Here is a 12707-nt window from a genome sequence, read left to right as displayed (position 1 = left end):
ACAATTCACGGCAAACCGGGCCCGACAGCTTTTAAAGTGGGCCCATTTTGTCAATCTGCCTCTTCAATGCTGTTGGGAAAGAAAGCATTGAATAGGCACCCGCCACTATTTCCCCTGTTGGAAATAGCGTCTGGGATTGAAGTCTTGCTTACTGCATACAAAGGTGTTTCTCATATAACTAATATGTGGCCTTGAGAACAGACAAATGGGCAGATGCACTAAGCTTCAAAAGGTGATAAAATGGAGAGTGATAAACAACCAACCAAGTGGTTCAAAAGGGATCGGGCTGCTACTTCTCCCTTGGAGAAGTCACAGTAATGTATGAGGCCTTTAGAGTTGCCTGTAAAACTTGCATAATTTACTATTAAAAACTCTGCAAAAAAACCCAGCAGTAACATATATGACAAGCAGGGGCTGGCTGGCAACTTTTAGCCTAGGGGGCAAGTCCAGAGCACTGGCCCATAATCAGCCAAGTCACCGTCGGAAGGAATGCTTTTGCGCGCCGTAGGCGCGCCGAAAAATTAGGGGCGTGGCCTATCATAAGGGGCGTTGCCTGTACCATGATTGTATTGTGTACCTGCAGATTGCACATTTTAGCGAACCTTGTAATACCCATTACACATAAAGCCAAATGCCGTAATGCCAATTACACATTATGCTGAACACCATGATGCCAGTTACACATTACGCCCAACACTGCGATGCTAATTACTCAATACACCGCACACTGTGATGCTAATTACACATTATGCTGCACACCTTGATGCCCATTACACCCCATACTGTGATGGCAATTACCCAATGCTCCCCACACCGTAATGTCCATTACGCCCCATACCATGATGCCCATTACACCGCACAATGTGATGTCCACAGTGCCAGATATGCCCCCACAGTGCAAGATATTCCGCCACAGTACCAAATACACATATGCCCCCACAGTGCCAGACACAAATGCCGCCACAGTGCCAGATATTCTGCCACAGTGCCAAATACGCATATTCCTCCACAGTGCCAGATATGCCCCCAGAGTGCCAGAGACACATATGCCCCCACAGTGCCAGAGACACATATGCCCCCACAGTGCCAGAGACACATATTCCCCCACAGTGCCAAAGACACATATGCCCCCACAGTGCCAGATATGCCCCCACAGTGCCAGAGACACATATGCCCCCACAGTGCCAGAGACACATATGCCCCCTCAGTGCCAGAGACACATATTCCCCCACAGTGCCAAAGACACATATGCCCCCACAGTGCCAGATATGCCCCCACAGTGCCAGAGACACATATGCCCCCACAGTGCCAGAGACACATATGCCCCCACAGTGCCAAATACACATATGCCCCCACAGTGCCAGACACATATGCCCCCACAGTGCCAGATACACATATGTCCCCACAGTGCCAGATACACATATGCCCCCACAGTGCCAGATACACATATGCCCCCACAGTGCCAGATATGCCCCCACAGTGCCAAATACACATATGCCCCCACAGTGCCAGATACACATATGCCCCCACAGTGCCAAATACACATATGCCCCACTGTGCCAGATACACATATGCCCCCACAGTGCCAAATACATATATGCCCCCACAGTGCCAGATATGCCCCCCACAGTGCCAGATACACATATGCCCCCACACAGTGCCAGATATGCCCCCACACAGTGCCAGATATGCCCCCACACAGTGCCAGATATGCCCCCACACAGTGCCAAATATGCCCCCACAGTGACAGAAACACATATGCTGGGGTGAGGGAGGGGGGGGGGGGAGAGCGCTTACCCACTCGCTAGCTGCGGGCCGTGCTGCGGCTGGATCAGCTTCTCCAGCCCTCCTGCGCTGGCCGCGGCTTCCAGAACACGGCCGTGGCTACAGGAAAATGGCCGCCGGCCTCCTGCACTGAGAACATGTCCTCAGTGCAGGGGGCCGGCGGCCATTTTCCTGTAGCCGCGGCCGTGTTCTGTAAGCCGCGGCCAGTGCAGGAGGGCTGGAGAAGCTGATCCAGCCGCAGCACGGCCCGCAGCCAGTGGGTGGGTAAGCGGCCCGGGGGGCATATGGCACTCTGCCCCCCGGCCCAGCCCGCCCCTGATGACAAGTATAACAGACAGGAACACATCACCAACATTAATGCCCCACTCCTGTTATGTGCAACAAATGTATTGTACTACAGTACTGCTATTTATTATTTCTGCTTTGTATTCAATCCTTATCAGCATTTAGATGTTCTGCATTTACATTAGAAAACTAATTGTTTAAGATCTGTTAAAAAATTAGGGGCGTGGCCTATCATAAGGGGCGTTGCCTGTACCATGATTGTATTGTGTACCTGCAGATTGCACATTTTAGCGAACCTTGTAATACCCATTACACATAAAGCCACATGCCGTAATGCCAATTACACATTATGCTGAACACCATGATGCCAGTTACACATTACGCCCAACACTGCGATGCTAATTACTCAATACACCGCACACTGTGATGCTAATTACACATTATGCTGCACACCTTGATGCCCATTACACCCCATACTGTGATGGCAATTACCCAATGCTCCCCACACCGTAATGTCCATTACGCCCCATACCATGATGCCCATTACACCGCACAATGTGATGTCCACAGTGCCAGATATGCCCCCACAGTGCAAGATATTCCGCCACAGTACCAAATACACATATGCCCCCACAGTGCCAGACACAAATGCCGCCACAGTGCCAGATATTCTGCCACAGTGCCAAATACGCATATTCCTCCACAGTGCCAGATATGCCCCCAGAGTGCCAGAGACACATATGCCCCCACAGTGCCAGAGACACATATGCCCCCACAGTGCCAGAGACACATATTCCCCCACAGTGCCAAAGACACATATGCCCCCACAGTGCCAGATATGCCCCCACAGTGCCAGAGACACATATGCCCCCACAGTGCCAGAGACACATATGCCCCCTCAGTGCCAGAGACACATATTCCCCCACAGTGCCAAAGACACATATGCCCCCACAGTGCCAGATATGCCCCCACAGTGCCAGAGACACATATGCCCCCACAGTGCCAGAGACACATATGCCCCCACAGTGCCAAATACACATATGCCCCCACAGTGCCAGACACATATGCCCCCACAGTGCCAGATACACATATGTCCCCACAGTGCCAGATACACATATGCCCCCACAGTGCCAGATACACATATGCCCCCACAGTGCCAGATATGCCCCCACAGTGCCAAATACACATATGCCCCCACAGTGCCAGATACACATATGCCCCCACAGTGCCAAATACACATATGCCCCACTGTGCCAGATACACATATGCCCCCACAGTGCCAAATACATATATGCCCCCACAGTGCCAGATATGCCCCCCACAGTGCCAGATACACATATGCCCCCACACAGTGCCAGATATGCCCCCACACAGTGCCAGATATGCCCCCACACAGTGCCAGATATGCCCCCACACAGTGCCAAATATGCCCCCACAGTGACAGAAACACATATGCTGGGGTGAGGGAGGGGGGGGGGGAGAGCGCTTACCCACTCGCTAGCTGCGGGCCGTGCTGCGGCTGGATCAGCTTCTCCAGCCCTCCTGCGCTGGCCGCGGCTTCCAGAACACGGCCGTGGCTACAGGAAAATGGCCGCCGGCCTCCTGCACTGAGAACATGTCCTCAGTGCAGGGGGCCGGCGGCCATTTTCCTGTAGCCGCGGCCGTGTTCTGTAAGCCGCGGCCAGTGCAGGAGGGCTGGAGAAGCTGATCCAGCTGCAGCACGGCCCGCAGCCAGTGGGTGGGTAAGCGGCCCGGGGGGCATATGGCACTCTGCCCCCCGGCCCAGCCCGCCCCTGATGACAAGTATAACAGACAGGCACACATCACCAACATTAATGCCCCACTCCTGTTATGTGCAACAAATGTATTGTACTACAGTACTGCTATTTATTATTTCTGCTTTGTATTCAATCCTTATCAGCATTTAGATGTTCTGCATTTACATTAGAAAACTAATTGTTTAAGATCTGTATGAATATTAATATAGTAATTAGTAGATTGAGGATTATGCCTCAAAGTGGAAAATGTAGACTGTCAAATTAAAATTAAAATTTCAGGTGATTTGTGTTATTGTGCTTATAAATGCCTGATTTGTATCTCAACAGTGTACATTTTATGCTTAAGGAAAAATAAGTATTTTAGGCAAACTCCTCAGTCTAGTAATGAGTTATGAGTTTCCTCATTAATATTAATGTAAGGTGTTTTATGATTGCAGGGCTTTCTAAGGTGAATTTGACTAGGAACAAACTGATGTAATTGCAAGTTTCTCTCAAGCTAAGTAAAAAACTTCCATCTCCACAGAGACACACTACACCGTAACAAGATGGTCCCTGCACATGCTCAGTAGAAATCTTGGTGCCATTTTGGGATAGAGTTGAAGCCTACCTGGAGGACAGGAAGACTGGAGTCTGCACAGTAGCACAGGGATGGGGTATGGGGCGGTTACTTTGGTTTCATCCCGCAATCGAAAAATATACTGGTAGGTTAATTGGCAGAAAATAATAATAATAAATCCTCTCTACCTGGCCTCTCCCCTTAATTTATGATTGCCATCACCTGTGGTGAAATTCCTGTATTATAAATTAAATAGTTCAACACAGGTGATGACAATCCTATATTAAAAGGAAAGCTCAGATACAGAGCATTGTGTCCCTCCTGGAATGGGTCATGTTGGTAGGTATGTACAATCTAATATACACCTCTACCTTTATCCGGGCCCAATGTCTTAAATGTCTAATCTGGCCCTTGGAGTATAGATTGTAAGCTTGCAGCAGGGCCCTCTAACCCCCAAGTCTGTCTGTTGTTACCCAGTTTGTTTTATCACTGTCTACCATTGTAAAGCGCAACGGAATCTGCTGCGCTACATAAGAAACTGTAAATAAATAAATATTACAACGGATGTGGATTCATTTGTGTTTAAGAAATCTTACTATATCATTGTGAGGAACAACATGCAGAACTGTTATAATAATTACACAGTTAAATTATAATACAGTTACACAATATGTTAAATCTAAAATTACCCATGTATCTGCACACAACAGATATTGTAAAGTCTTTGGGCCAGATTCTCTAAGCTTCAAAAGTGATAAAATGGAGAGTGATAAACAGCCAGCCAATCAGCTCCTACCTGCCATGTTACAGACTGCGTTTGAAAAATGTCAGGCAGGAGCTGATTGGCTGGCTGTTTATCACTCTCCATTTTATCACTTTTGAAGCTTAGAGAATCTGGCCCTTTGTCTTTGAAACAGGGAAATCGCACAGTACATGAGCAGTGAAACTGACAGCAAATAATGGTAGTGACTACACACATATGTTTTTTAAACTAAAGCAAATTCTTAATTTCCATGAATGTTTTCTTATTTCTGTAGAATGTCTCAATAGTCACCTATAACATGTGTAGCAGTTGGACATGCTTACTTTGGAACACGTGTACACTCATGACACGCTCTAGGTTTACATGAATTAAATCAATTATTCCACTTACTGTGACATATAGAAGAATACAGCGCTCAAACTATTTAGTCTCTCAGAAGAAAAGAAGAAAAAGCCTTATTACCATACCCATGGAAACCTTGAATTCGGGTAATTCATGGATTCATTTGCAAATCTAATGAGCATGCATAGAAAGATTCACATCTGCTGAATGTGTGCTAGAGATGTTGGAGTGTTGATAATAGGCTATGATTAGCAAACATATAAAAGATTTCTAGTACAGGACATGGCAATAGATATTAACTCTAAATTTTGCAAAAACTAAATCAATTTTTAAAATGAAAGTTGGTTCCTTTCTCTAATTTAGCTAAAATACCTCTAAAGGTGAAACAACTGAAAAAAAATGACTCTGATGACATAGAACAGTTGTCTTTGCTTGACTTGCAAGAAATGCAAATGTGTTTTATGAGTGGTGCTTTAATAATCTGGTTTTCAACAAGAACAAAATTGCTTATATTTTAATGGAATATAAATGTAATCCTATCTATTTGTAACGCATAGTAAAATCCTATCAAGTGGTGAGTTTAAGATCTCTCAGGTTATTACTTATGATTATGCACAGCATGTTATGTATATTAGCCCTGATTCAGTTGAGCTATTCTCAGTGGTCTGCATATATGTCTAATGCTGGTTTGCCACTGGGCCATTGGATTGGCCGGTGGGCACCTCTGCTGACCTAGCTGTGCATACACACTTAAGGCCTTATTCTAGTTCACTCTTTCTGACAAAATCCTTCTTAGATGGACAAAACCATGTGCACTGCAGGGGGCAGATGTAAAATGTGCAGAGAGAATTAGATTTGGTTGGGGTTTTTCTTTTTTTTTTGTGGTCCCACAGTTTTACACAGTCGACATAGACGTTGAAATGAAGCACCGCATCCCCTTGCATGGCTCGCTGCGCTCTCCATGCTTCGGGCACATTATTTGGTACTTATGTAATATCTGGGCTCCCGTTTTTCTTATGAGACCACGTCCGCTCGCCACACTATATAAAATAAACTCCATGCGTAGTTGGATAGTAGGTGTATGAAAAAATGGGGTGCATTTAACATGGGAGCCCAGATAATACATAAGTACCCATTATTTTATTCTCCCACCATGTCCAGTGCCATGACATTTTGACTGTCGACCTACCCCATGTCGACCTAATGATTGTGTCGACCTAACGACCCTGTTCACCTAACCCATGTAGACCTTGAGTCATGTCGACCTTAATGCATGTCGACCTACTTGTTGTCTACCCAATGATCCATACCCAAAAATATAGGGGCCTTCATCCCTTTCCTATGACAATATCCGTCTTAGCGGAAAATATACAGATGACCGGTGAATGGAATGCTGGCAGTCACAATAGCGATGCTGGCATCCTGACAGGGGTCCAGTAAGTATACTTACCTTCCCCCAGCCCCAACCCTACCTGCTAGTGCCTAACCCTGACCTACCTGAACCTTCTGGCCTGCATCCTAACCCTAACCCCCTCTTCTAAGTGTCTCCCTGCAGCCTAATCTTTCCTGGAACCTAAAGGTCCATACACAGTCACTGGGCGATTATGCTCAGCCTGTATGAACAGCGATGACCGCTGCCATCGCTGGGGGTAAAGCTGCTCAGTGCAGACACATTGAGCCACTTTCCCCTGCCCAACGCTGTCAGTGGGGGGGCGGACAGCTTTGCATAGTGCAGAGCTATGCAAAGCCATCTTCAATGCCACTCATCTGCTGGTAATACCAGCAGATGAACGGCTTTCCCGGTGATGATTCGGGAGCGCTTATCACCACTCACCGTTCATCGCCGAGCCATAAACACTGGGCGGCTTTGAGCTGAAAGACGCTCAAACTTGGTGTTTTGAGCGGCTTTCAGCTCAAAATCGCAAAGTGTGTATGGGCCTTAACAATAAGTTCCCCATTAGTGCCTAAACCTAGCCTCCCTGCCTAATGCTAGCCAACGTGCGTACTTATGTTTGGGATGCTGGCAGTTGGAACATTATCAATGTTGGGATTTTGGTTCTGTCCATATAATTAGGTGGGTTTCACAAGTTTGTACTGCATGATTTTCAAGTCCTGTGAGTGCTTTGTCTGCCTCCTCATTATTACCCGACTGCTATTGAGGGCCCTGTGTGTGCCAGCAGATGTTCCCACAGTGCAGATGCGAGGTGGACAAGGCACCGCTAGCAAACACCTAGTTACGGCCCTGATCTTGGGCAATAAAATCCTGGCCAGATCACATTCAATATGCGATCCATGATAAATTGGCCCTAAAATGGCTTATCTCTCATTAGACAGAAACTTACTATAACATGCCTAACCATAACTGCTTGTCATCTCTAAAGCGGTACAATGTATCTTCACATTGTGCAGACTACTTTGTATTGTATTATATTATAAAACAGATATAATAAAATATGCTGTAATTCAATACGCAACTAATTACAGTAAATATTTATGAGAAGAGAACGGTATGTGTTAAATTGTTTTTCAAATTGTGCAATACACAATAGCGATGATTTATGTATTAGCTCAGTGTAAATACTGTATAGCCAAACTGCTTGTTGTGTCAAAGGTGTCTCCTCTATCTAGTACAAAACTGAATGAAACTCATACCTAGACCTTTTAGCATCTTCTTCTCTAGCTTTTGTTCTTTATTTGACGCAGATTCTTTGGCCGATGAGACATTTGGTAGAGATAGTGGTTCTTTAGACTCCTCCACAATTGCATCCTCGAATTCTACATCATCATTGGGTTGGTCTTCCTTATGTGACAAATCAGTGCTCTGGATGTCACTAGTGACAGTGTCAGCAGAGGCATATGTCTGAATGATGTCTTCCAGTTGTCTGCTCAGTTCTTCTGCAATGTCATGGTCAGCTGATCCACTTGAATCCTTTTCGCTGGGCTGCAAGCCAATGACTTTTGAAGGCTCTTCATTTGGCATCAGTAGCCCATTCTGATTGGCTGAAACTGGGTCATTATTAAGTGTCTCATCTGGTTTGTCACGAGTGTTATCATTGTTATTTTCCATATTTTACCTAAAAAGACACAATCATTTAGACATTGCACAATTTATAACACAATCTAATCTCATTTTGGGATTTCTTACCAATGCCAGAGTTTTTTTTATGGATTCATGCACCCATGTTGACCTTTTGACTGTCAACAATCCCAATGTTGACCTAATGCTTCTGTTGACCTTTTGACCCTGTTGACCTTAGGCATGTCTACCTTTTTCTTGTGTCGACCTAAGGCCTGTGGACCCAATGTATGTCAACCTTAATAGTGTTGACATAAAGACCATATACCGAAGAGAACAATATAGCTGTACAGATTACAGAAAACCCTTTTGTGTAGCAGTGTAAATTGTCTTTGTTTTTTCCTTATACACAAGAAGTTTTACTATATCACGTGACAATACCATGGTAACTTTGATGAAATAAAATGTTAGCTTATTCACAACGCTTTTGTAATAATTTTAAGTAAAATGTAAAAGGTATTATTATGTTAATTTAGGGTTTAGGCCTTAATATGTATGTGAATTTAATATATAGTTGACAGAGAAGAGCAGTATCCTTGATTTTATTTAAAAACAAAAATGTGAGTGAACCAAAGTAAAAAGAAAAACTTTGTAAAGTTCCAAACATGTTAAAGATAAATAAAAGTTGCACCTTTAAGAGTTAGCTATTTTTCTTGCTCTAAAGCATGGATGGGGAACCTTCGGCCTTCCAGCTGTTGTTGAACTACACATCCCAGCATGCCCTGCAACAGTTTTAGCATGGGCAAATAGCAAAATTGTAGCAGGGCATGCTGGGAGGTGTAGTTCAACAACAGCTGGAGGGCCGAAAGATACATAGTAAAACTAAAGAAGCAGCATACTGTATACTATGGACATACTGATTTTAGAATCACAATATTCCCAATCTGCCTTAGCCTCTTTACCCTCTTCAAACTACAGCATTCAATATGTGGCCCTTTAATGTTATTATTTCACCAACATGTTAAACAGTGCTTTACACAGAACTGTTTAGTGGTTATGTGTTAAAGGGGCAAGTTTATAAAAAGGTATGCAGTCATCATATAGACAATTTCTAGGTCGACAGTCGCTAATTAGACCACTAATGGTCGACAGTGTCGACAGTAACTAGGTGGACACCTAAAAAGGGTTGACATACATTATGTCAATACTGACAAAGCTTATTGTCGTCATCGGCAAGGTCAACAGTCAAAAGGTCAACATAAATCTGCATTCACATGTGGACGCCCAGCGTTTTCCTGGGTGTACCCAGCGTTTTCGTGGATACGCCCCAAGAAACATTGGGCATCCCCATAAGGCTGCCCCCTGCCTGCCTCTATTATGCGCCCTCCTGTGCGAAAACCTTGGTGACTGCGCAAGTCGCCAAAGGCGTCCGCACAGCAGCCCTGCACATGCACCAGGGACCGAATGAACCAGAATCACCCCCATTGTTTTGTCCATTAATGAAGGAGTTTGCTTTTCAAACCAACTGGAATCACCCCCTAAATACATGGACATCAGTACTCCCTAATTAGTTTTATGTGAGTACTTGCTTAATTTAATTTAATTTAATCTGTTATGTAGGCGCAACGGGAATCCAAGTATATGCATTACTTTATTTTATACAGTCACATTCTCTACAACATTGGCACTTCAATCTGGTACTTCCACCAATTTCCCAAACTATATCCTAAAGTAACCATTGTTGTGTTAGCATCCTCCCTGCATTCTTAAACAAGATCTTGTGACCTTTCACAATGGGTTGAGCTCCATGATTTTCTATTGTGGCTGATTGGCTATAACCATGGCACAATATTCTCTGATGTAACTGTTACCGTCAATGACTGTTTGGTCTTTTAAATTGGCCACTATAATTAACACTATTCCTTAAATATTTTAATTCCATTCATCACTTTTGTATCACTTTTTGTACATAGCTCTGGCTTCTTAACACTAACACCTATTTACAATTTAGTTTTTTCACTGGTGTCTGCGCTGGGCTTTTGGGCTTATGTTGATTTTTGAGGTACCGCACCCTGTACCAAGATATAGCAATAGAAACCCCCATTCCTCAGAGAAGCCTTGACAGATGGTTTGGGGGCTTATCCATGTATTTGCAAATATATGTAACCAAGATCTCTGAATCCTACTACTATGTGGTTTTTATATCTGGTTACTGATATCATTCAGTGTGCTGAGGGAAACAATTTGTTTTTTTCTTATTGTTAAATTGAGTTGTCAGCTCCTCATACCAAATGTACATGAACCTCACAGCATTATGCAGCTTCCTTCAAACCAATTACCTATAAGCAATTTGCCTTTCCTCACATTTGGATGAAGTTAACATCCCAGCCTTCAGGATGCCTTGAGTCAGAATATTGTTGCCATAATCCCGAAATCCATAGATATGCCGAAACCGGGGTCCTGACTGCCGGCATCATGATGGAGGCAGAACTGGCCCATGGGGGAGGGTGGTGGTGGCAGGGCCATCTTAACAGCAGTGTGGGCCCCTGGGCAAAGCAACGCACTGGGGCCCTTACCCATTCTCCCCTCCTAGGGGTGGGGGGTGCTATCGGCAGCAGCTTTAATGTCCCACAGGTGGCAGGGGGTGCTCTATCTTACCTGGAGCAGTAACTTCTGCTAATTACTCCTTTACTGCACAGGTGGTGGTGGGGAGAACACTAACGTGTGGAAGGGGGCACTGAGCTGAATGAAGGGTCCCTTGTAAATGACTTCCAGGGAGGTAGGGGGTGCTTTATATGCAGTGGAGGGTTGAATAAGGGAGTAGGCCTAATATTTGTCATTTTCCGGTGGAAGGGCAGCTTGTTTGACTGCAAATATCGCCATTATCTGGAAATAGATTTTTTAGCCTTCAATAGTATAAGTATAAGTCCCAACTTTCAGGAGGCGCTGGGAACTTGGGGATCAGAGATCAGGAGCCAGATCAATCCAATGACAAAAATATAAAACTGTACACCAGACATTTGGAGCTGGAGTAGGGACTGGCTGCTGAAAGGCTGATATCTCTGGTTCTGGGCAAGATAGAGACAAGCTGCTAGTGTTGACAGAAAGGGGAGAGTTTCAGATTTTGGAATATACTCTCAGAAAAACTCTAAGTCAGAGAGAACCTAAGAAATTTGACTGGGAATTGCAATTAACAGGTCGGATGTGGACTGCTGTTTTGAAGTTGGATATCTCCAGTTCCCCAGGGCCGATTTTCAAAATTTTGGTATCCCTGGAAAAAGGGGATCCTCAGCTATCAGTAAAGAGCCCTTATATACCTGGGGCTCCTGGGCAAGTGCCCATTAAGCCCATACGAATAGACGGCCCTGGGTGGTGGTGGTGTTAGGTTTAGGCACTAGGAAGGAATTAGTGCTAGGATGTGAGATAGGAGGGGGGGGTCATGGTTAGGCTGCGAGGAGGGGGTTAGGTTGTGGGGTGGGAGGGTAAGCATGTGTGATAGGAAGGTTAGGGTTAGTCACTAACAGGGAGGGCTAGAAATAAGATGTGTGGTGCAGGAAAGGGGGTTAGGTTTTGGGGGGGGAGGGTAAGTATATTTACCCAACCCCCCAAGTTTCCCTCCTCCTGGATGCTGGTGCCTGAATTCTAACTGCCAGCATCCCATCTGCCAGTCCATCCGTATGTATTCCTTTATATTAAATGTACAGGAAAGCTTAGTACCAAAATACATCTACAACAAAAGTTGTGTAAGGCCCTGGGCAGGCACCTAGTTTGCCTTGTGGTAAATCTGTGATGGTCATAACTGCTCTATTCACCAGGCAGAAAGTTAATCTGAGGTGGAACAGGGCTCCATGGGTTGCATTGGGGGCGACCTAGGCTCCATGTCCAGTTGCTAAGGAATAAAAAATAACCATTTGGAGTTCCTAAGAAAACAATTATTGATGTTCAGATGGAGCCGGGCTCCCTCTTGCTGGCGAATCGCCAGATTGTCTCCACTGGCGATCCGCCAGCGGCGAGGCGCTCCGTCTGACTGAGACGCGCGTGCGTCTCACACGCACGCACATCTCAGTTTCCGGGCGGCAGGGCGACGGGAACCCTGTCCATCTCCGCTTCAGGGAGACGGACAGGGTTAGGGGAGGCGGTGAGGGGGAGTGGGGAGGCGGTGGGGACCCCGGGTGACCGCCA

At 45.4% G+C, this 12707-nt stretch overlaps 1 protein-coding gene across 1 annotated transcript in view; it reads right to left on the bottom strand.

The window, feature by feature from the left end:
- The window catches only part of TXLNB (taxilin beta), a 50299-nt gene extending 41723 nt beyond the window's left edge, over window positions 1-8576 (bottom strand). Inside the window, exon 1 of the mRNA XM_083174932.1 lies at window positions 8162-8576. Coding sequence (XP_083031058.1) covers window positions 8162-8576 — 415 coding nt within the window. The remainder of the gene's footprint in view (window positions 1-8161) is intronic.
- Between the last annotated feature and the right edge of the window lie 4131 nt (window positions 8577-12707).

The sequence above is a fragment of the Crinia signifera genome, chromosome 3, assembly GCF_055691185.1.
Source record: "Crinia signifera chromosome 3, ASM5569118v1, whole genome shotgun sequence".
Classification (NCBI taxonomy): Eukaryota; Metazoa; Chordata; class Amphibia; order Anura; family Myobatrachidae; genus Crinia; species Crinia signifera.
This window is presented reverse-complemented; position numbering and strand designations above follow the sequence as displayed.